We start from the raw sequence: 25,239 nt of genomic DNA on the forward strand, positions 1-25,239 counted from the left end.
AACGCTGAAAAATGAGAGCTTCTTCTACCCCTACTATCTTTTCTTGCTAATTGAATCTCGATTACACAAGTACAATTTACATGAAATTCGGCAACTTTTATAATCTAATTGCCAGCCGGTTAATTGGTTTAAGCAGCTCAAAGGAAATTTAGCCGCGAGTTTCGTATCTTTAAGTTGGCATGAAAATCTAATAAATTTTGAAGAACCTCGTTAAAAGTAAGTGGATTTATAAGGCCACCTGATAGACTTAACGAAAATTTGATTCTAAAGAAACATGCTTTGTTCTCTGAAACTTAATATTCTATATCGCTTGTAGTTTGCGTTTCAATTAAGGAAACAGGGGCGCTATCCATTCCTTAAGTTCCTTTGTATTTAATATTTTGGCGGAGACGCAGTTGAAATACTTTTATCCGCAGAGACGGAGCCACTCCCAAAATTGACGATTCACCTGCACGGAAAACACAGTTTGTAAACATGGAGATTTTGTGGCATTAGAGAGAAAACCAGGAGACAGATTTTTTTCATTATTTAAAAGTGAGTCTTTAAGTTCGAGGGTAACGTAAACACGCTCTTTCTTTTGGTTAAATAAAGCCTTTTCATTATCGTATTTAATTGCAGTCATGTCGAAAATCTCAACTTCCGGCGGATATTTCGAACGCGATTTCTCTGTGTTTCTATCAACAATTAGTTTTCATGCCATGATTTGCAAAATTTATTATTCGGCTTTAAACGTTTTTTGAAGGATTGTAATTTTTTTTTTTTTGCGCGAGATACAAACAAATCGATTTAGAGTCCGACAGCTATTGTCTTTGAGACCTGGAAGGAAAATAATAGATTGGCGCGTTCACTGCACATTGTGTAATGATTGAGTGATTGACATATGTCGCGAGGTCGCTGAACTAAGAGATTGAATTTCAAGAGCTCCGCTATCGTTAATAATAGCAGTCATGTTTCATGACTTTTCTCAACGTTTCTAGTGTGAGCAACGTTCGTTTTGATTTCAGGAAAGGATAAAGAGGAGAAAAATAACACAAAGCAGATTCTACAGGTTTAGACATCGCTCCCCGAGTGGTCACGTTCGGTATGTTTTGTTTTCCTACTGAAATATGGCAAGTTCTGTGTGAACAACGCTTTTGAAGTGTGTCCATTTTTATGCTTTATGTTTACCGAGCTTCTTGTGTTTGTAGATTAATTTCTCCTAATGCACTGTTAAGAACTAGTCTCGTGATGGTCTCGCGAGCTGTTAAATTACTAAAATAGGGTTTTGTGCCCGAGTAATCGATGGCCGGAATCCCTTAGATGCTAAGCTGCCGCCGATTGTAGGCTTGAGTAGATATAAACAGCTTCTGGTTTGTTGGGCATGTTTGAATTCCTCGCTGCTAAATTTAGCCTCTGTTAATTTCTCGCTAACGAATGTTCGGGAAGAAACTTGTAAACGTGTTAGGTCGATAACGAGAGGATTGCGACGCTTTTGTGAGAACGGAAGCTACACATTTTCTTCCGTCTCGTAAGAAGATTGCAAGTCGAGATTTACAATTTCCTTTGCAAGTCGAAAATTACATCGAATCTCGTTTTAAACTTGATGTCGAGATCTAAATGACCAGTGCTTATAAAAGCAATTTTAATTTTGTGTTTCCTCTTTTAAAAAACACTCGTCACTAAACTAAAAGTTTTGGTAATGAGAGCTTCATATTAAAAAATACAATGAACGCAATAAATTGAAGCAAATGTGCGAAATTACTTCTCACTTCATGAATTTTGAACCAAAGAACAAATGTTTTCTCTTGGCTGTGTTTTTGAAACATCTCTAACAATAATTTTATTCGAATGAAGTAGACTTTTAACGGGAAATAATCTCGTTTTGTATTCTTTGTAAATTAGCTGAAGCCACTGTCGAAGTTGTGTACAGTGATCGAAGTGCCTATCTAATGGCTTATGTCAGATGTATAAAAATCTTCCCATGGGCAAAAAGGCGACACAAATTAGCTTCGAGTGTTATTTGCCCACATTTCTGTCGTTATCTACCTCTGTTTGCCATATAATTTACTCAGATAACACTTTGCATGTTTCTACATTCAATCTGGCGTCGTTTGTAAAGAACATGTGCATTTCAAGTTATGACTTCTGTAGGGAATCAATATGTTTTCTTGTGGTTTAATTAGCAAGGTTGCTTTTACGATAAATAATAAAACGCCGAAGAAATCATAGGTTATGTTGTGATTTCGGTTTGTGTGTTACACGACACTGGGGAATTTTTTGGATCGATCGAAACAAGGTGTATATTGACGCGAGACATCAATTCTCTGAGATGGAGACAAAGCGATATTTTTCTTACAGGTCAACTAACTTCGTGGGTTGCCATTATGCTTCAAATAGAAGAAGCTGATTTTAATTAAAGTTTTAAAATCGTGATTCCTCATCGTGTTTTATTGTAATATCCTTTCTAATTGGAACTCGATGCTACCATTTTTTTGTTTGATGATTGACAAATACTCAGTTTTTTCTCAGCTTGCTTTAAAGCTCACGCTTCAAGGTAGTTGTTCTTTTGTTAAAAAAAAAAAACACAAAACAATGATGTCCAGTATTTTTGGACATTATAGCCAGAATTATGCATTCGGATACTGTTTACACTTTGTCTTTTCTTTTATAAATCTTTCAATCCTATTGCTCAGCCTATTGTATATGTTCACCTTTCTCACCTGGAAAACCTCATAATATCCGCAAGAACTCACGCACGTTTGAAAAAGGACAAAGAAAAAATCTACACGTTGTCTTAATAAACCAAACTTCTCAAAGCCTCTTTTATTTTCTTTGTTGTTTCAAACACGTTACGGACTAAATAAATAACAGTATCTGTGAATATAATTGCCTTAGTAGGAATCCCTGCTACTAACAATCACTCAACATCTGAGTAAGAGGTTCATTTAGCATTCTTGAACAAGAAAAAAAAAATCACGCTAAATTCACATCAAATCCTCATGATAAGCACATGTTTTGTTAGTGACTGCACCATTGGTCTTGAACACTTCAGGTAATGATGGCCACACACACCTTAGGTTACTGTGTTACATTCACTTCCATTGCCCTTACATGTGTATATACAGAGTTTTTGCATAAAGAGAAGCTAAGGTGGACAACAAGGGACATGCAGACTGTAGCATCATCATGATTTCTTTGTGTGACATAAAATGGGAAACTGTGTACTGTGTTGGGAATGACGTATGGCTGCATGTTACTGGGAGATCTTTGTAAAGAAATAATATGATCTGTAGTGACTTCTTTAAACAGCAGGATGTGTTAAAGTAACAAACTTGAAACAGTGTTGTGAAGTTAGCCTGGGCTGTTGCTGACAAGTAGTAAACAGTGAGTGTTTAGGTATCAGGTTGTACAGTCTATTATGTCTGCAGTGTCTCAAGGCACATGTTAATTGTCCTCTGTCAGCTGTAACACATGGTTATACAATTCTGTAAGGGGATGGTGGCAATGAAAAATTCTCCCCTGTTATTTTAAGAAGGTCTTTGTTTTTACATTGTTGTTATTGTCATCGTCACTCTCCACTCACTTGTCAAAATTTCTCTTAAGTACAAGGGAACACAGGGTATTTTCCTTTTTACTGTTAAGCAAGTTATTGTTGTTGTTTTTTTATTAGCTTGAAAAATAAGATCAGCACTCTTGCTGCAACCATTTTGGTTACTTTTGGAAAAAGAGAAAAGTTTTGGCAACCAAATTTTCAGTGAAAGCTGCTAAATCTGTGACCTGTGTTGGGCAGTCAAGTACTTTTAGCAAACTGTAACATTTTCATTTTTTTTTTCATTTTTATGAGATACCCACAAAAGGTCATGAATTATTTCTCTGCTGTTGCTTCAAAAAGGTTGATGTAGACGTGTTAAGTCTGTAGATATCTCGTTAACCTTAAGCAATGATTGCCAGCCACTACCAGTGCTTTCAATAAGACCCATCACCAGCCAGAGCTCCGGCGGGTATTCTGTTGTGAGTCACCAGTTATGTTTCACCGTGCTCAAGTCGCGGTCACCACGTTCAAGTCGCACTCAAGTCGCTCTCTGGCAGGTGCTGTACCGAGGCAGCCACCTATTTCAAATCTTATTGAAAGTGCTGCACTATTGACTGAAATTATTTTTCAGGTGGTCCTTTTTCTGATTTTCAGTTTTGAAAAACCTTGAGCTGAGGGGACTATACACCTTATTTAGCTAAATTCTTTTGCATTATTTAGTAATCTTAAAAGAAATTGAAATGTGCTGTTCCTGTTTAGTAATTTGTTATTGGCAGATATCTTAAAACTGAAATTTTGTTTCCCTGTCATCTGACTCAACAATCATCTGTGATATTTTGTGCTTTGATTGTTTACTTTATCTAAATAATGTTGCAATTTATGATCCAATATTTCTTGAAAAGTATTATAAATATGCCATTGTCACTAAAACAAGCAGGGAACTGAACGTGGTCATTATATGGGAGTTTCAAAGTCTGGAAGGAAGAGAGCACATCTTGTTTAAGAGACGTGTGAGAGAACATTCTCCTTAACTCAAATCTGACTTAAGTTGCAAGTTTAACCAAACAGATGAATCAAAGTACTTGAAATCTCATGTGCATGTACAAGGCACATTATTTGAATAACATATCTTGTTTGATATTTTTATCAGAGACTTCATGTAAGTAATATGACCTGTTCTTTTATGTTTCAGATTTTTTGTGAAGGTCATGTGTGTTTCATTGAATCAGCATTGATTGACAGACATTTTAATTTCAAGCTTGGAAATGAGATATCAAGGAATGAGACAATCATCTGTCACAGTGTTCATATTATTTTATGTATGGATTCAGACTGCAAAGGGTCAAGGTAGCCTCATTATTGTACTTAATAATTATAATGTTATTGCAGTCAGGAAACTGTCTATGGACACAACTTGGGATATCAGAGCTCAGAGCAATTTTTGGCTGAAATGAAATTCTCACCGAAAGACCAAGCTCATTTATAAATATGCATGTATCTTTAACATTGGGAAGTACAAATCATGTTAATTAAAAGTCATTTTGATCTTCATCTAATCATTTTAATAGAATATATACAGGTATGTTAACCAAAGGATGGAAAATACAAGTCATTTGAAAATGTTTTTGCATCTCCCAGACCCAATGGTACATGTGCGACTTTAAATCAAAGAACAATATCTGTTCCCCGCAGTGTTCTGGGTAGCAGACATTTTTTCCAATAAAGAAGCCTCTTTCGTGTTCATTTTTCTCACAAATTTTCTTTCACCTAACACAACATAAATTTTCTGTCATTACGGCAGTCACTCTAGCTTTTAAGGGTGCCACATCTTTGCTCAAAGGAACGTACGGTAATTTTGATGATATCATGCTTGGTTAGCACTTTTTGCCTTTGTATGCATATTTCCCATACTGGTTTTCACCTAAGGTGCTGATAACATTACAACTTCACAACCGTTTAAGTGTGTCTTTCTGAAATGGGGGTAGCCGCTGCCATTTTTACCACGAGGGCTCAAAGCTGCATTTCCGAGAGCCGTTCGCTCGCATTTGGCCTTTATCTGATGAGGGTAAGGAGGCTTTTGATGGAAGAACTTGTGACTTTTGGGCGGAGAAGCTATTATTCTTTTTCAAAAGGCTTTAACAATGCAGGCTAATTGCGTGGCATCAAATTAGTATCCTTTTGTTTATATTTAATTCGCATTTACCAAAGATATCACCTTATGTTTTTCTGCAACTGAACGCTTCGCACTATTAAAGTAACAATTTCACTTTCGGTTTAGTGTTGAGAAGTGCTTCAAAATCTTTAAAACGAGCCCTTAAACAAAACTTTTGGTTGAGGTAAAGCGGAGAAACAGATTTCTGATGAAAATTATAACTCTTTGTTGCTATTTGATTTGCCTTTAAAAACCTGAAAGTGAAATTTAAATTAAAGGCTGTGACGTTACAGTATTGGCAAGTAGTGGATTTTGGATGGAATTTTATTTACAAGAGGCGGCTGGTCATGTTCCTACGCTTTATTCAATTCATTAGTACGTAGCCGATGTTAGCTCAGTGTTTAATTTCTTTCACAAGCCTTAAAGGGCAGTGTCGTATCGGCTTCAATAACGCTGAAATGTTTCAGCTGTTAGTCAGAAACACTCAAACAGTCCATTCCAGTTGCCACGCCAACCATGTGAAACTGACCAATCCAAGTCTTGATTTTCATTGGCACATTTCATTGCGTGACACTGGTGTGTCCAAGTCTGAGCAAATTAGTTCTATATTTTCCTCTCCTTTTGAGATGAGGACATTACAGGAGAACAGGCTCGAAAAAAATGCAGTAAACTTTCGAAAGCAAAGAAGCAAAGCTGAATTAAAAATGTCAGCGAGTTTGTAGATTAGCATGTTGCATGCAGCTGCTTAGCATATTTTCACTCGTGACCATAAATGTGACCTCTCACGCGAAAACGTACACTAACGGCTATCCGTTCGAACGGCAAAACGCACGGCTAGTGAACGGATGACAAACGGATGGCCAAGGCGATTGAAACGGCTAACATGAACGGCTGAACGGCCGAAGAAAAATTTTGAACGGCTCAAAGTGAACGGCTGAACGGCTGAAAAAAATTTTTGAACGGTCCAAAGTGAACGGCTGAACGGCTGTGGAAAATTTTTGAACGGTTCAAAGTGAACGGCTGAACGGCTGTGGAAAATTTTTGAACGGCTCACGGCTCACGGTAAACGGCTGAGGAAAAGTTTTGAACGGCTGACAGTGAACGACTGAACGGTTGTAGAAAAATTTTGAACGGCTGACGGTGAACGGCCGAACGGCTGTAGCAAATTTTTGAACGGTTGAACGATTAAAGATGATAACCATTTTAAATCGACGACCAGATTACTTTGACACAGAGCAAAGAAAACAAACATCATTCAATTTTCAGCTGAATATCGACTTTGTGGTTGCGTTTCCGACATTAACTCAGAACCTGTTTTTTAAAGTTCAAAATCAAACATTCCTGTGCACATTTCTCGTTAAATATCTACGAGTAACAAAGATACAGAGAAGTAAGGTTATTTTAGGTGGACGAAACCATCTCTTTGCGTAAGAACGAGCGGTGTCCACACTTGTCAAAGCTTAACATTCGCCACAAGCGAAATTTGCATAACGCACTGTGGTGTTTTATATTTTGCAAAAGATAACGCAACGTTCAGTTCAGCCAATCAATGCGAATATGCGCTTCCATTAACGTGAAATCGGTCGTTTTAAGACTGAAATAAAGAGAAGAAAGCGACCCGCAACAGCTACAACACTGAACCTGAAGAACTGATGTACGATCGAATCAACGCGCGCGGCACAAGCTAAAACACTCAAGATGATGTAACGATCGATACAGTTAAAAAAAAATTGCTATAAACTTCCAGGAACAGATTGCTCATTTCAGTTGACGGCTGAAATTTCCGATAAGGAAACAACATTCCAGGACACCCACATCTACAAAGTCGAACGATTCGAAAAAGACACAGTCCTTGATGTGTGTACTCATTTTAAACAGCATTTCGGAATACGCACGTTAGTTCCTGTCACCCGCAAGGTGTTAAAAAAAATCTTATTTAAGGGGAGGCCCTCAGACCTCTCAGAACAAACTCTTCTCAAAAAATATTACAAGAGAAAATTGCAAACTTCAAAGCACGTCTGCTATAGAACTTGTTTATGCGGCTAAGCATTTTTCTGAACTGATGAACAACAGTTGAGGATTTTTCTCAATGGACGACCGAAACCCCAGCCGTGCGAACTGCTGAATTTTAATTACTTTTCCCAAGGGGTAGCCGGCTGAACCAATAATTATTAGTTTTTTGGAATGGATAACACCAGCAGTACGAACGGATGCAAATTTTTTTGAACGGAGAACACAAGCCGTGCGAACGGATGCAAGTTTTTTTTGAACGGATAACCCAAGCCGTGCGAACGGATACTATATTTTTTGAATGGATGACCCAAGCCGTGCGAACGGATGCTAATTTTTTTGAACGGATAACACAAGCCGTGCGAACGGATGCAAGTTTTTTTTGAACGGATAACCCAAGCTGCGGGAACGGATGCAAATTTTTTTGAACGGATAACACAAGCCGTGTGAACGGATGCAAGTTTTTTTTGAACGGATAACCCTGGCCGTGCAAACGGATGCAAATTTTTTTGAACGGCTGGTGAACGGCAAGTGAACGGCAAAACGCCTTCGAACGGATAGCCGTTAGTGTACGTTTTCGCGTGAGAGGTCACAAATGTCAACAGAAGGGCTTTTCCTATGTTCTGATTCTCAAATGCCAATCAGTTTACTTTTTGTGTATGAGGTTTCTTTAGCAACATTGGAAACTTCAGTAAGCTTTCCAATGTAAAAAAGAGAAAGGGATTTTTTTTTAGTGGGAACTAACATTTTATTCAATGTTAACAAGTTGCCGCCTCTTCTTTGATGAACGGTTGGTAAAACTTTTAAAACATGCTGCAGCAAAAGTCAAATGGTTAAGATCTTAGCATTGTTCTTCAGTAGTGAAACATTTTATTAGTTTACAGAGGAAAGACGTTTAAATATTTTTGCAGTTTTCAAACCAGACATGGAGGACTCAATCGCGAACCCAAAACCTTCGATATTTTTTTGCTACGCATTTGACGCAATGGTTATCAGGCATCATCATCTTACACTTTTAGCATGATAAAAGTTCCAGCTTTCCACTTTTAATTATAAAGTTAATTTTAACAAAACAATAGTGTGTCAAAACATCAATCAAGCATGAAACTGGAAACAAAAGAAATATATCACACCTAACATCAAAGCGCTTGTGATCGTGCAAGCTAGCTACATTTTTGGAAATTGTTCGTGTCATGACTAATGAATATTCAATAAGAAAAACAATAGGGTGCATATATGAATACTTAATCGACCCACAAAATGTGGGCACACACTTAAACTGTCGTGAAGTTGTAATGAGAAGAAATTGTTTAACAATCAAGAGCTTCTTTAGTTGGTGATCATTTCCCTTATTCTTATGACCTCAATATTTGATTTCAGGGTGTTATTGTAGGGAGAAATAAGCTGCTAATCACTCCTATTAGTCAAATGGTTAATACTAGCCAAGTGTATGATTAGCCAACATTTGACTATCATTTGTTTTTGGGTTCTTACACTTTAGGAAGCAAACCTGTAATCACAGTACATCCTTCTAATGCTGTTGTTCTCAAGGGCTCACCAACTGAACTGAAATGCAGCGCCTCAGGATCTCCAAGTCCAACAATTTCTTGGTTTAAAAATGGAATTCCTTTATCAAATGAAAAGATTGGGAGAAGAACCACTTTACCTAACGGAAGCCTCTACTTTATGCGCACTGTGTCAAACAGGCGTAAAAGAACTGATAATGGTATTTATCAGTGTGCAGCCATTAATCGCTATGGTACAGCACGTAGCCAAAAGGCAACTTTGTTGATTGGAAGTAAGTGATTATTTAATTTAGTGTAGCTGCTTCTATAACCAATAACTGTCCTTTCCTGGACTAGCATAACCATGACATTAACACAACTTAATCACCTATATCTAGCAGTTTTGTGGATGATAATATGATTACTAATAGTAATCAATTAGTATGAACAATTTCATCTTCTAGCACTGAAGACTGTGTTCCGATCACAACCTCGCAACCAAACTGCTTACCCTGGTGAGTCAGTGGTTATGAAATGTACTCCTCCAAAGGGTTTCCCAGTTCCTACTGTTGTGTGGTTACATGACGGCCTCCCTGTGACAAACACAAGTAGGACATTCATTTCACCCAAAGGAAACTTGACAATTTCTTCAGTTACGGAGGCTGATCAAGGAACCTATTTGTGTAAATCAAACAGCCCTCTTGGGACACAGAACAGCAGCAAAGCATGGCTAACTATTGGTATGTAACAATGTTGATTAACGTTGTTATCATCCTTGGAGACCCAAAGGCTGTGGGTCAATTTCAAGTTAGGGCATGAAGAGCCCCTGGGGACATTGTCTTTCAAGACTAGTTCCAAATGGTTGCAGTCATTCTGCCATCTGATTGATGCCAGAAAATCTTTGTTTTTCTGCCCAATCAGAGTGAAGTGTGCTTTGGAGTCCTTTCGTGTTGTAACATGGACAAATACTAATTGCTCAAGACAGTTGCTCACTATGTTTGTTTGGGCTGTGCGACGGAGATTTGCTTGAGGTGAAAAGTTTCAGTCTCAGCACACAATGTAAGAGAAATCGATCAGATTGTCCGCAAAAATCTTACCGGAAATTATACTGAATACTTTTGCAGGTGTCACTAGAGAACATGTTTTAAAGTTTGCGAGGTTTGTATACAACATGAGGGTTGCAGTCATCGATATGTCGCTTTACAACACACAAAAGGACTCCAAAGCACACTTCACTCTGATTGGGCAGAAAAACAAAGATTTTCTGGCACCAGTCAGATGGCAGAATGACTGTGGCTGTTTGGAACTAGTCTTGTAAGACAATGTCCCCAGGGGCTCTTCATGCCCTAACTTGAAATCGACCTACAGCCCCTGGGTCTCCAAGGATGGGTTGTTATCAATTTGCATGAAATTGTTTTCCATAGGATGATTTAGATTTTGGTTGATTGGTACAGACAGACCTCCCAAATAACAGTAATCATATAACTTTTTAGAGCTAGAGTATAATTGCTTTTTATTGATTTTTTTTCCTGCTTAGAGAAACCAGGCAAACCCCTCACTGTCAAACCAACCTCACAAAATGTGGTGGCTGGAATGAATGCAACTTTTCGATGCTATTACAGAGATGGGCCTCAGGATGAAGTGATCTGGGAGAAAAAAGATGGATCTCTGCTTAGTGCAAGACATATTGTGGAAAAAGGATTGTTGACAATAGAAAATGTGACAGTGCTAGACAAAGGAACTTATGTCTGCCGTGTAAAAACAGGTGCTCAGGACCTTACACTCCAGGTCACTCTCAAGGTTAAAAGTAAGTATTTGCTAATAGATGGGTTGTTGCTTGTGTCTTGTTTGTTCTTTCCTCATTGAAGATGTTTTACAATGCAGATACAGTTACTTTAATAACTTATCAAATTTTTATGGACTGAATTGGTCTCTTATAGAAGATTCAAAACAGCATTAAGATAAAAAGGCTTTGAAAATAGTCACAGAGTTTTCTTAACACTAATTGGCACTGGGATATTTTTCATCTGATTTCTGCATTTATTTTTGGTACAGATTACCCCTGGAAAGGGGAATTACTTATTGTTTACATGACTCTGAGTTTTCTTGCCATCTCAGTTTCACAAACAATTTCATTTTGGGAAGAGTGCTGATTGAAAGAACTGGAGAAGCTCACAAAAAAGTTTGATTTATTCAGTTGGCAGTTTAATGCAGAATGATGCAACATTACTCTGTGCATTTTTTCATGAGAAGCTGAAGGATTAGGAATGTTACCAAATGTTTACATTTCATATTAAATTTCTTTCAGCTAAACCAAAAATTGTTCAAGCTCCGGTAGATGTTATTGTCAAGGAGGGAAGCCCAGCCAAGTTTGTGTGTAATGCCACTGGAGATCCTCAGCCAACTGTATTCTGGGAGAAGGAAGGGAAATCCTCATCCCCAATGTTTCCAAATGGGAATTATTATGGTGGTAGATTCTCTGTTTCAAGTTATGGTCTCTCCTTGGACATTTCCAGAGTGGAAAAGCAAGATGAAGGGGTGTACGCTTGTTGGGCATTGGCTCCTGATGGTAATACTCATGCTGATGCAACACTGACTGTCATAGGTAAGAGAGTGCCCTGATCTATATGTTTATTTTTATACGAACTACATGTAACCCTGACCCTGACCCTAACCCAAACTTAACCAGAATCTAAACTAACTGTTACATGGGTAATCTTTTAGAGGATGGGTAGTTTGCAGACCAGACTGAACTCAGGGTTGTTGGAACAGCAACAAGAAGATTTATTCCAAAAATGAACGTAGTTTCCACGAAGTAAACTTACCCGGCCTCCGCCAACTTCAATAAATACTGCTTCTGTCATACTTGACTTAACATGACCAACATCAAATCACTTGTAAAAACTAGGTTAAAAACTTCATTGGACTCGCCTACTTATATACTTACACAATAAGATTCCAGAACTTTCTAAATATAGTCTGACCTCTATTAAGCGGTCACCTATTAAGCAGCCACCCTCCATTGTGTGGCCACTTTCTAAAGTCCTGATTTATTTCTCAGTCAACTGCTGTATTTGATACCTCTTTTCAACGGCCACCTCTATGAAGCAGCCACAGCCATTTTTTTGCTGTCACAAGTGTACTATTTACATGGTTTTTTTACCTCCATTAAGTGGCCAGCAAATTATCTTTCCAAGCAAAATGGTGACAGATGATAATTATAAGGTGATAACTAATAACAACGAAAACAAGAACTGCAATTTACTCTCCACCATAACAAGTCACAAGCCACATTCACGTACAAACTTTTCACATCCGGCGCTATACAAACATGACAATAGCTAACAATAGATAGAGCTGAACCACTGTTTTGTTACAACCAAAATCTGTACAGGAAAACTTTATTACTACTGTACTGGAAATCTACAAAAATCCATGCTCCTCAAGTTTTGATTTTAACCATGGAATTGAAAACTTGTCCACTGTGAAGCAGTACTCGCATGGAATTTCTAAACCATAGCCGTCCCCTCTGTTTACGTGTTTGCCTTTCACAACAGCTCTTCCTTTTTTTGTTGGCCTCTTGAGAAATTTTGTAAGCCATAGGGCTATAAGCCCTATGTGCCCTCTGTTTTAGAGCTAGAACTATGCATGGGCTGGAAATGCACTTGATGTTTTGCTACAATGAATTTTGGATTTATCTTCCTATATGTTCACTTTTTAAAAGAATTTTGCTATATAGAGTCAATAAAATTGTGTTTTCTGCCATTCCTATCCAATTAAAATTGTACCTTTATTAAGCGTCCACTTTTCAAAGTCCCAGGGATGGCCGCTTAATAGAGGTTGGACTGTAGTCTAATTATAGAAAGATTACAAAATATACTGCTTAAGGAACACTTATGCAAAATACTAAAATAAATGAACTATGTCTCTCGCGAAGCTTCTAGAAGGTCATGCTAGTCATGCAATACAATTTTTCGTAACACTGGAAATTTAAGACATGAATTATCATAACATCCAACAGATCCTGAAATTTATTTTCCGTATGTCATTTATTTTCAAGACAGAGTTTTGGCAACTGATGTTTGGTTCTTTTGAATTGATAATTATCATTATTGATGAACACATTTCTCTTGTTCTTAACCAAAAACGATTTTCAAATCTTTCAAAATTCTTAGAGGATCATTACTTTTGTTAGTGAAGGTTCTTGTGCATTATACAGTCAGGTTTGAATTTGTTGAAGGCGATCATTGTAAGTTTTTTTTAAGTAATTCATTGAGAGAATCTGCACAATTAGACTTGACCTGATTCAACTTATTATAAGTTTAGAGGGAAATCTGTCCATGTCCTGATTTCTGGAGTTTTGCATTTAGGACCCACAGATGTTGTGCCATCAGTTGTGACAGGTCCACTTAATAAATCTGTGAATGAGGGAACAAGCATAGAGTTCTCCTGTGAAGTAGAGGGCAGCCCTAAGCCATCTATCAGCTGGTATCTGAATGATGACGATTTTTCGCTGCAGAATACAGCTAGGATTTTAATAACACAGACTGGGTTGACTTCCCGTCTGAGCATTTCTAATGTGAGTGTGAGTGACAAAGGAGTTTACAAATGTGTGGCCAATAGCAACATTGGAACTGCCTCAGAGGAAGCAGAGCTACAAGTGAACAGTAAGTTGTTTTGTAACCAAAAGATCTCATCTTAATATAGTTCTTCAGTCTACAATCTTTATTGTTACTTTTGTTTTTTTTCTTCTTTTCAGAAGTGATCATTACTACCACTCTTCCCCCCACAACGACGCCAACCCCAAAACCCACACTTCCTCCTTTGGATGTAGTTGTGACTTCTGTGACGCACAACTCGGTGGATCTAGCATGGAGCTCTGTTACCTCTCAGGGCATCTCAAACATTGTGTACATAGTGGAATTCTGCAAAAGGAATGGCAACAGAGTATGGAATAAAGCTGAGAGCTCCCTGAAGGAAAACAAGCTCACGGTACAAAACCTGGACTCTGAAACATTTTACTTGTTCAAAGTTCGAGCAGTGGGCCCTGATGGAAGTACACTGACGCAATCCTTAAAACCATTGTCCAAGAGGACCAAGAAAGTACCAGTGGTACCTATGAGTAAGTTAGATATTACATGAACGTGTAGTAAATTTATTGGCTATTTTCCATGATTCTGGTTCTCGTAACATGAAGCAACTTGAATGTTTGCCAGTGCTCCTTAACCTAGTCAGTTGATAGAAATTAAATTTTTTTATTATTATTCTTTGTTTAGTGGATGCATCAAAGTTAACAGTGTGCTTTGTTTAAAAATTATTAACCTTTTAACTCCCATGAATGACCAACGTAGAATTTCTACTTACATTATCCATACAATATCAAGCAATCAAGTGATGAGAAAAATGTCAATTAGGGAATGGTTAGTCTATCAAATGTTAAATTCTCCAAACTTACATTATAAGAACTGTATTACAGACAGTAAGGAGAATTACCACTGAGATCTTGGGAGTGAAAAGGGTTAATGGAGGAGAGTGTTATTGCAGAATCTGTGCCAGGACAATACAATAACAATTAATGGTTTTGCTTAAGTAACCACCTCTCAGTTAGCTCAATGGATAGAGCGCTGGACTGTTGTGCGGGAGGTTGAAGGTTCGAGCCCCGGCCGGACCAACACTCAAGGTCTTAAAATAATTGAGAAGAATTTGCTACCTTTCTATAACATCAAGAAATGGTTAGATATTCTAGTCTTCACGGATAGAGACGAATAAATGAAGGTCCCGTCTCCTGCAGGGTTGGGGTAGGAGACGTTAATTTCTCACACACGAGATTACTGTGTGATGGATGTCCTCCCCTGGGTGGGATGGGTGGGTTTACAGAGGGCCATGTGTTAGAAAACTCTTTACTGGGTTAATCATGTATTTACCTTCTTGAAATAAAGAACATTGTATTGTATTGTATTGTATTGTATTGTATTGTATTGTATTGTATTGTATTGGTTACTTTTGTTTCCAGAGCTGTCCCCAACTGTGAAACAGTCGCAAAATGTAAGAATTGACATTGATGTGAAACCTGTCGCATATAACAAGATTAACATATCCTGGAGTGTAAGTAAATGAGGAGTTTATGTCACGTGAGCTAAGCTGTTCAAAAGCTAAGTTGCACTGTTTTCAAAGGGGAAATATGCTTTTTATTTTTCTCGTTTAAAAGGAGTTGTTTGGAACTGTGTTTTTGTCATCGAGATAGTGAAAGCAATTAAAATATATTTATATAATTATATAAAACTACAATTACGATTACAATTTTTACACTTTACAATTTATTTATTTAAGCTTAATAAGAAAATTACGATGCTTGGGCCCGCAAGTAGCTAGGGCTATTCGAGGCGGGCACAAGAGAGGAAAAAAAGAAAAAGAAGAGAATTCTTTAGAAAATGAATATTTGTATATATAATTATAATATGTAGACGAACAATCCTAAAAGAAATCTAGTTTGGGTGTGGTTTATAAACAGAATGAAACAGGAAGGCAGTAACACTTTCTCAAAAGCCTTAGAACTAAATCAAATTGTTAAACCAACTCATTTTCGTGATTGTTTGATGAAGTGGCCTGTTCCAGGGGTACAGTTGGTGAAACTAAGGGTGAACGGCGCGGTAGTGGCGAAGGAATGAAAAAGGGAGGGAGGCTGGGGCGACCAGAACCAGAGCTCTCTCGTTACAGGCATTCAGTTAATAAAATGAAAGCGAAATAGTAAACGACGCGGTAGTGGCGGAGGAGTGAAAAAATGAAGAAGGCTGGGGCGACCTGACCCAAATCTCTCTCGTTTTCAAAATAATCTCGAATTTCCACAGCCCAGTTTTTTGAAAGCCGTTTAGCGCTAATCTAGGGTCAAACTTTAATCCGGGTTTCTTTCTTCCTATATTCTGAAGCATTTTTTTGGGAATGTTTTCTCTACTCCTTTTATAGCATCCAATCATCAAATTGTTGCCAAAAAGAATTCTAGTGAATTTTCTTTTACAGCTTATAGATCCGAAATCAGATTTCACACTAACGCTGGGTTATCTCGCCCAGCTTTGAACAACCCGGTCAGGTCTTTACTTACCGCTGTACTACACTACACGAAACTCTAATTTACAGTGTAGTGCCACATTTAGAAACTTCTGTACATTTACATTTGTGTGTGTGTAGCTTTCAGAACCAATGGACGGAACAAGCGTGGTTATTCATTGGAGGGAAAAAGACTCCGATGTTGTTTACATTACACCTGACACTTCATTTGGATCATCATACACACTGAATGGTCTTCAGGCCAATACTAGCTATGAAATCCAAGTGCAGCTTATGATTGGACAACGAAAAGGGCCAAAAAGTGACCCTGCTTTCACTAAGACACCTGTGAAGCCGAAAGGTGAGTCTAAAAGTGTCCTCCACAGCCCTCTTTTCGATATTTTAAAATTCATTGCTATAAAGAGAAGAACAGTGCATGTTCCAGGGAATAAGCTTTTATATTTTTGTAGAGTTTGTTCTTTAGAGCTTAGTGGAAAATCTAGCCTTTGCTAGAAATGTTTTGTGGTCCAAGATAGTTGCCAGATTGCGTTGGTTCGCTCTGTGATTGGTCCAGAAAACTCGTGCCTCTTTCTCGACCAATCGGATTCAATACTAACACCAATCGCGAGTTGTTCATTGGCGTTTTCCCGCGCTTGGAGCAGTTTGATAGATTTTACTTTAATTTTTCACTGGTTCTGTGTGATGTATTCCTTTGTTTAATTGGTTGTTGGGATTATTTCGGTTTTGGTTTTACGACCCTTGTATGAAAGTCACGCTGTTTCCTCATTTTTGCCTCCATAGATGGTGGCATTGTACCTGGTGGTGAAGTAAGACCCACAACAGACCTCGGTGACTCTAACGGAGAGGTCAGTGTTGTGGAAGCGCGTACCGACTCAGATAACACGTGGTATAAGATAAAAATGTTTATACGTCAGCCTTGGTTCATTGGTACTATGGGTGCGGTGGCCTGGACAATCCTCTTAGTCGTGGTACTGCTGTTGTACAGACAGAGGCGGTATAAGAAAAAGAAATCAAAGAGTGCTTTGACCACAAACGGTAAGGTCTTTTTTTTTTTTCTCTTACCAATGACTTTTTTTTTTTTCTTTTAGCATTTTTCCATGCACGACAAAAGTATTCCAAGGAGCATCGAGATATAATGTCTATAGCAATCAAGGGACGTCTTGGACTTCGATAGTTTCACTGTCCAGCTAATTAAGCCTTTGAACCCTGTGAGTGATCAGCATCTAATTTCTCCCAACAGTATCACACTTTAATCACATTAAGGTTAGGAGAATAAAGGAAATGATCACCGACTAAAGAAACTCTTGACTGATAAACAAATTCTCCTCGTCAGCACTTTTGGAAATGTGAATAGAACAGTGTAGAGAAAATGCACGGGATAAAAACCTTCACACCTGAGTTAACTTCACTTTTAAACGCGGATCCTTCAAGCTAAATGAGATTGAATGAGAAAATGCATAGGGTAAAAACCATAACACCCGAGTTGATTGCACTTTGAAACGCTGATCCTTCAAGCTAAATGAGATTGAATGAGAAAATGCATAGGGTAAAAACCATAACACCCGAGTTGATTGCACTTTTAAACGCTGATCCTTCAAGTTAAATGAGATTGAATGAGAAAATGTATAGGGTAAAAACCATAACACCCGAGTTGATTGCACTTTTAAACGCTGATCCTTCAAGCTAAATGAGATTGAATGAGAAAATGCATAGGGTAAAAACCATAACGCCCGAGTTGATTGCACTTTTAAACGCTGATCCTTCAAGCTAAATGAGATTGAATGAGAAAATGCATAGGGTAAAAACCATAACGCCCGAGTTGATTGCACTTTTAAACGCTGATCCTTCAAGTTAAATGAGATTGTGATGTGGTTTTGCTTTTGCTTGCTAGTGTGTTTACCCGCTGACAGCATCCCGCGCAGCCCTGGGTAAGTTTTGCTTTCGTTGTATAAGTTGCTGAACTCGTTTTTGGTAAAACTTTTTCCACAAACAATAATAAGGAACCCTTTCTTGGAAGTAAAAATCTGTTTCGGAACGATAGAATACATATACCTTATCCTGCATAAAATGCAGGCGGATATTTTGCAAGTTACGTTATATTTATGGGGCTCGGAGAAGTGAGTGTAATTAATATAAGAGCCGTAATTATATTTTTCTTTTTAAAACCAAAGTAACCGTGCTTCAAAGTTTTTGTGGATGGAAGAGCGAAATTCAGACCCAACTCATCAACTTACCAATAATAGATCCAGTGACAGTTCCACTTCAGACTGTACACGTCAAATGGCAAACTGCTGCCGAGTGAGAGGAGGGTCGTCCAACAATAGCCTTGACTTACCCAATAAAATTACTTTCAACCAATTGTCAGGTAGGAGAAATATTACTCTTGAACCCTTTAACCTCTTAACCCTTTAACCTCTTGAACCCCTTAACCTCTTAACCCTTTAACCTCTTAACCCTTTAACCTCTTGAACCCCTTTGGGAGCGACAGAAGTCTGCATACTTTGATGTGCGGGTATTCCACCCTTATGCTGACTCCTAGCGTGAGAAGACATCTGAGCAGGTCTTTAAACAGCACGAAAATGAGAAGAAACCAAAGTATGCCAGTAGAGTATTGGAAATAGAGCAAGGATCCTTTACGCCCCTGATCTTTAATACCACCGGAGGCCGGGATGGGCACTGAATGCAAAATTTACCATAAGCAGTTAGCTGAACTCCTATCCATTAAGAAATGTGAAACATACTCTACCACTATGTCCTGGATTAGAGCCAAAATCTCTTTTGCGCTCTTACGACGCGCCCTCTTATGCTTAAGAGGTACAAGAAAGAAGAGAAGAACATTTGAGACATTCGATACAGATTTTTTAATTGACATTGCTATGGCAAATATACGCTAGACATTTTTAAAATTTCTTTTTACAGATTTTAGAGTGAGAGTGTCATTTTCCTTCTCATATATTTTTTTAATGTAATCTACTTTTATAAGGATAATTTCGATATACGATTTTTTTGAAATTCTTTCAATGCGAACTAGTAGTTGCTTTCGCGATTTTTATATGTAGGTCGTTTTTGTTATTGAAGTTAGTTTGGGCCTGATACGAGTCTGATCCTAGAAAACCGAAAAATAATAATAATAATAATAATAATAATAATAATAATAATAATAATAATAATAATTATAATAATAATAATAATAATAATATATATTTTAATGATAATGACAATAACTTTTTTTTCAAACCTTAAAACATTACAATAACTTCGCGTGGGTAATGGTTTTTCCTCTCGTACATTTCTGAATTAATGGACACGGAACACATCTGTTAAATTTTAATTATTTTATCACCTCTATTAGGCAGTGGAAATCGGTTGGATGGGAACCACTTCAGCCCGGCGGATGTGCAGCAAGAAAAAAGTAACAACATACCAAATTCAAACTTTCATTATCACGAGCATTTGAACAAGAGCAACAAATTCTTGGATTCATCGCCAAATCGTGAGTACACTTTATTTTACTTTTTCGAAATAACACAACCACATCGACCAATCAGAACAATGATTAATCATCATTAGCCAACGAGAAATAAATTTAAATGCAAACTGCTAAAAGCGCGGGAAAATTTTCAAGGCAAACCGCTAAAAGCGCGGGAAAAATTTCGAGACGAACTGCCAAAAGCGCGGGAAAACGAGGGTGATTTAGTCGCGATTGGATTTTGTTTTACGTCTGATTGGTTGAGAGAGTGGCGCGGATCTTGAGGACCAACCACAGAACGAGGTAAAGCAAAATCAATCAAGTTTCAGATTACTTTCGACAGTTAATGGACAATTAGAATATTCAAGTTGAAGATATCTTTATACCGTTTCAAGGCAGTTTCCAAATTCTGTAACACGACGAGTTGTGACTGTAACTCAAGGTGCGTTACGTTTCTTTTGCAGGGTATGCCACACCTAATGGATCTAGGAGTCCTTCAGAAAGTACTCTCCCAAAGAGCGGGCCAAAAGAAAGAATCCGCTACCTGGACTTCCCTGAAACTGGGACAAACAGGAGCAAATCTAGCACAAGTTCGAGGAGAAGAGACCCGAACCAGGCCCCCAGTGACTCCAGCGACACAGAGAAGACTAAACCTAAGCTTAAGATTCAGTCATTTGAGATGGCTGGAAATATTCCCACCACAAGTACCTTTCACTCCGAACCGCCTCCCACCTACGAGGCTGTCTTAAAAGAAACAGAAATGGAGATGCAGAAATTCCCGCTGAACACCACAGACAGGGGGGAACCAATAGAGAGCAAAAACGAGGAGGAGCAAGACTCCTCAGTTAAACCCGATGCTTCTGATGCTCGGAAATCCCCAGCTTTGGAGAGACCGGCCAGTCCGAGTAGCGAACGAAGTTGTAAAACTTCAACCAGTTGTGGCTCGCTTCAGAGAAAAAGAAAAGCCCTTAAACCACCTCCGCGTCTAGCTATCTTCAATTGGGCGGATCTACTGCCCCCACCCCCCTCAGAGCCACCACCTAGCAGCTTAGGATCGCCGCCCCCCTCCCCGCCGTTCAGCGAACGAAGTGCCATGACAGGCATGACGGGAAGAACTGGTATGAGCGGTATGAGTGCTATGAGTGGAATGACAGGTATGAGTGGGATGACTGGAATGAGTGGCCAGACAGGTTTGAGTGGTATGACAGGTTTAACAGGAAAAACCGGAATGAGCGGAGTGAGTGGCGTCACTGGGAAGAGTGGACTGACGGAACCTCACAGTCATTCAGGCAGGCGGGCACACAGAAAGGCTGGAGCCGCTTCTCGTGACGGAGAAAACGACCACGAGTCTGTTACGGGCAAATCTGAAAAGTCGAAGAAATCCCGATCGAAGCCGAAACCCATTCCGATCGATCTCGAAGGCATCACGAGTGACATCATCATGCAATGGGCCGAATCTGTGACAAACACGAGCGGTTCCGATGAGGAATCGTCGGCTTCGAGTCCAAGCCGAATAAGTGGAATCAGCAGTGATGGGTCTTTCTTTACAGACGCTGACTTTGCTAACGCTGTTCGTGTTGCCGCCGAATGTGGCGGATTTAACACGGAGGCTTATGGACTTATGGACTCACTTGGCATACCTCCCCCTTATGCTGCGGGCTGGAAACGCAGCAATTCATTTTCTAATGATAACGAAGCTAGCCTAGGAACCGCTGCAGCGTATGGCCCGCGTCCCCTTAGAAAACGATGGGAAACTGGTAGCGAAGGTGATTTGGAATATAATCCACCACCTAACCGAGTACGTCCAAGGTTAAGACGAGACAACGAAAAGGGGCCCAATGAGAAGGGACCTAATGAAACAGGACCCGTGCGCATCCACAGAGTGCCTCCTGGGGAGCTTATGAGACAACTTCCCGGTATGCGAGCCCCTGTACCCATAGTGCCTTCACAGCCGAGGAGACCACTTCACAGGGTTGCACGACCAGGGGGGCCGCCCCTGCAGACGAATCCGGCCATGCTGGTGCAGCCCTTGAAGAAGACAACGACACTTGGCGTAGTTGATCCTCGGGAACCGCTTAAGAAAAAGTACGCCATTGTGAAAAAGATACCTCAAAGTCAGGACAACGAGAAAGGAAATGGATATCAGAGTTGTAGCATGAGTTCGAGCAAATCAAGTACAAGTACGGCCAGTACTGTAAAGAGCAGCTCCTGTGCTCCAACTGTACATGATGACTCTGACCTGGAAGGGGTAAGCTGAAGGTTATTGAGACTAGGTTTACACTAGAGGAGAGTTTTCCGGATTCGTAAATGTTTCCGGATTCATCAATTTTGGAGTATTCGGATTCGTAGGCGTTTACACTGAAAGGATATTCGGATTCCTGACCGTTTACACACAACGACAACTCCGGGAACATTCGAAATGGAATGGTTACCAAGCCCAGTGTTGTTTCGTCGTTCGATCGACAAAGTGAAAATGCCTCCCCAAAAAAGGCTAGAGTAGATGCAGATGCCACTGAGGCAAATTTGAGTTGGACAGATGCCAAGCAGTCTACGTCGTCGGCGATTAAGTGTGGCTGACGTTAAACTTCCTTGCAATAATAATTTGCGTTTCTTTAGAAATACTGCGGTACACATGATAAAATTTATCGCCTGAACCTGCTACAAGATTAGGCAACCGGAGACCGCCAGCAATGATAGCACCAGATCCATTTTGGTTTCACCGCAAACTCAAAAGATTGCAGGTGGAAATAATATCCGGATTCGAGAAAAAAAGCGGTTACACGACAAAACTTTCCGGATTCAAAAGTTATCGGATTCAAAGTTCCCACTTTAAATTCCGTATTCAAAATCTCCGGAGACACGGCCAAACCGGGAAGTTTTTATTTCGGATTCGTCCACTTTCGTGTAAACGGCAGAATGAATCCGGTACTAAAACGTTTCGGATTCATCATGAATCCGGAACAATTTCCTCTAGTGTAAACCTAGTCTGAGACTAATATTTCAATTCTGTGCACACGGTAGGAGAAAAAATGTCGATAGGAATAGAAATTTCCAGGTTCGTAGCACAGCAGCCTGTCTTTGCCCATGAATGTTCAGTTAAAAGATAGGAGAGGCGGTTGTGTTCACAAGCTGGAAAGTTATCCACTAGACAATAGTTTTTTTTCATGAAGACTAAGTTTCAAAGTGCTGTTTCCCTCATTAAATATCGACGGATTTTCCCTTTCGTCCAAAATTCCCTCATGTATATATTTATCAATGAATAAAGGCTGATAGTTGCGAAAGAAACTGTTTGGGGCTGCGTCGATGGGAGTAACGAAATAATTTGGATATATCAACAAAGTTGAAGTGGTAAATTGGCCACCGAAACGATTACAAAAGCTGAAGTTTCGAGCGTTAACCCTTCGTCGGAGCCCTTTCGCTCCGAGGAAGGGCTAACGCTCGAAACGTCAGCTTTTGTAATCGTTACGGTGGCCAATTTACCATTTCAACTTTGTTGATATATCCAAATTATTATATATTTATCATATTGTTTCTTTCCTTGTCTAGTAGGGGGCATAATTGGACAAAAGAAGACAGTTCTGTGGCAATGGACAGAAGAATTGAAGCTTTGTGAATTGAGGCTTTATTTCAATATTTTAATGCTAGCGTCTATTAAAATTATGTAATGATACGTAACAACTATTAGTTAGGGTTAAAACAGCTGTTTGTTTCCGTTGTCCTTTCAAGACAGAGTTACCGCCGTTGCTTTTCCACAGAGCAACACTTCAAAGCGTTATAACTGAGAATTTTTTTTTACTCAAATGTATCGATTTTTGTAGCATTACACAGCGGTAAACTGATTCTTTTGCGTCATAAAGTTTCGAGTTATTATTAAATGGGATCTTTACATAGATTTGGGTAGATAAACATAAAGATCGATCGAAGATAATGTGTCTTGAGAGAATTAAGGATTTTCAGACTGTCTTCCTTCGAAAAGGCGAACTATTATTTTGTAATGAGTCAATATATTATTGGCTGGAATTGACGTTTAGAGATGTTCTTGGTGCTTCAGTATGAACATGTTTTTTGTAATACATTACGCACGATAATTCTTTTACTTCTTTTCGTTGGTACTCCATACGAGACGCTAAAAAAGATGAAAAGTATTGATTTTTTTATGATATAAATTTATAAGCAGATTTTTTTTGATGATTGAATTTAATACATGACAATGAAAGTGGAGATGCGCTTGGTCTGACGCGCGGTGTTAGATTTTCCAAAAATATATACTTTCTGATTTTTTTTTTTTTTCGCAGAATTTAAAAGAATTTTATTTGAATTGTCTTGTATGAGAGAAATTGCTGTTTATGCTTGGAAATTCCAGATAACGTTTTCCAAGGAATGTACTTATATTCAAAAACAGCAAAAAGTAAAATATGATATTGTTATTTTATTTAAAAGCTTCAAAGACTTCGTTTAGTCAGCATACCTGTTCCTGATAAGTATTTTTTTATGAAGCATTTGGATTTTGGCATAAGCTACATTGTATAAACAACAATGCAGTAAACAATAAATTGCAAACTACCTTGAATCCGTGTGTTGTGTAAGTGCACGAACCCCTAACCCTACGGGGCTGCGCTTTAGAATTTTTGCCTGTGGTGTGCAGCCTGGTTCTCAGAGTTATCATGTAAGGAGCAAAATTACGGGATTGTGATTGGTCAAGACAGAGGGCACTTTTTCTTCATTTTTGGAATTGCCCCGGGCAAAATTACTTGAAAATGATTGGCTGAAAATCGCTTAGCAACGGCTGCCAAGGTAAAGAAATTTCTGTTTGTTTTGTAACAATGGCGTCCCGTTTTGCGCGAGATCAATAAGAAAACACTTTGCCCCTTATATTATAAACAAGTAATCACATGGTTCCTCGTAAAATTAAGGATTAATTTTACGAAGAGCCATGTGCCTGCGCGACTCGGGTAATTTCAGCAACTTCCGAAAACACGCGTGATATATTACTCGGCCCCATGCGATTACCTATACTAATCGTGCAATTTTCTCCACACTCGATTTCACACCTTTCCTTTCAAAACCGACAACCGTTCTCAGACTCTGCATCGTTGCCGTAGTGAACGACATTTTTCGTCAGGGGACCAGTTGTCATTGAATGGCAGAGGTGGGGGCAGGAGATTATGGAGGGTATCAGATGGTTTTAAGGGGGGGGCGGAGTGGGGAACAGTCGTCGTTAACAGATTTAAATGGGACTAAATGGAAAATTGACCGCTAATTAACTACCAATGAGGAACGGGGGGTGGGGTCATAAGATATTACAGAGCCCTATCGGGGGATCAGGTAAACTTTATCTTGACCATTACAACCAAAATCCCCAGTCCCCACCAGTAAGTCGAATAATGACCTGTCCGTACTCCTCTCTCGCCCTCTCTCTCTCTACTTTTCATTTGGAGTTGAAGAGACAAGTACGTTTACACGCTCACATGGTGACTGCATTTAAGACCATGATAGTCAGGCTCATAACCTTTTTCACACCGAAATG

The 25,239-nt window shown here is 39.0% G+C and overlaps 1 protein-coding gene across 3 annotated transcripts; it reads left to right on the forward strand.

The window, feature by feature from the left end:
- Window positions 1-901: 901 nt before the first annotated feature.
- Window positions 902-24,282, forward strand: LOC111330619 (uncharacterized). 3 transcript variants are annotated; one of them, XM_022935530.2, is made up of 16 exons: window positions 903-1,081; window positions 4,704-4,858; window positions 9,175-9,471; window positions 9,643-9,918; window positions 10,716-10,985; window positions 11,487-11,783; window positions 13,549-13,845; window positions 13,938-14,300; window positions 15,192-15,283; window positions 16,364-16,583; window positions 17,024-17,278; window positions 18,135-18,171; window positions 18,415-18,608; window positions 19,596-19,736; window positions 20,177-21,960; window positions 23,259-24,282. In XM_022935530.2, the coding sequence occupies exons 2-16, from the start codon at window positions 4,777-4,779 to the stop codon at window positions 23,259-23,261; spliced, it is 4,608 nt and encodes a 1,535-aa protein (XP_022791265.2). In that variant the 5' UTR covers window positions 903-1,081; window positions 4,704-4,776; the 3' UTR covers window positions 23,262-24,282. The 3 variants fall into 3 exon arrangements, with proteins under 3 accessions (XP_022791257.2, XP_022791265.2, XP_022791250.2); XM_022935515.2 differs by having other exon boundaries at window positions 23,262-24,282; XM_022935522.2 differs by lacking the exon at window positions 23,259-24,282 and having other exon boundaries at window positions 902-1,081; window positions 20,177-21,969.
- Window positions 24,283-25,239: the final 957 nt, after the last annotated feature.

Source organism: Stylophora pistillata, chromosome 7, assembly GCF_964205215.1.
Source record: "Stylophora pistillata chromosome 7, jaStyPist1.2, whole genome shotgun sequence".
Classification (NCBI taxonomy): Eukaryota; Metazoa; Cnidaria; class Anthozoa; order Scleractinia; family Pocilloporidae; genus Stylophora; species Stylophora pistillata.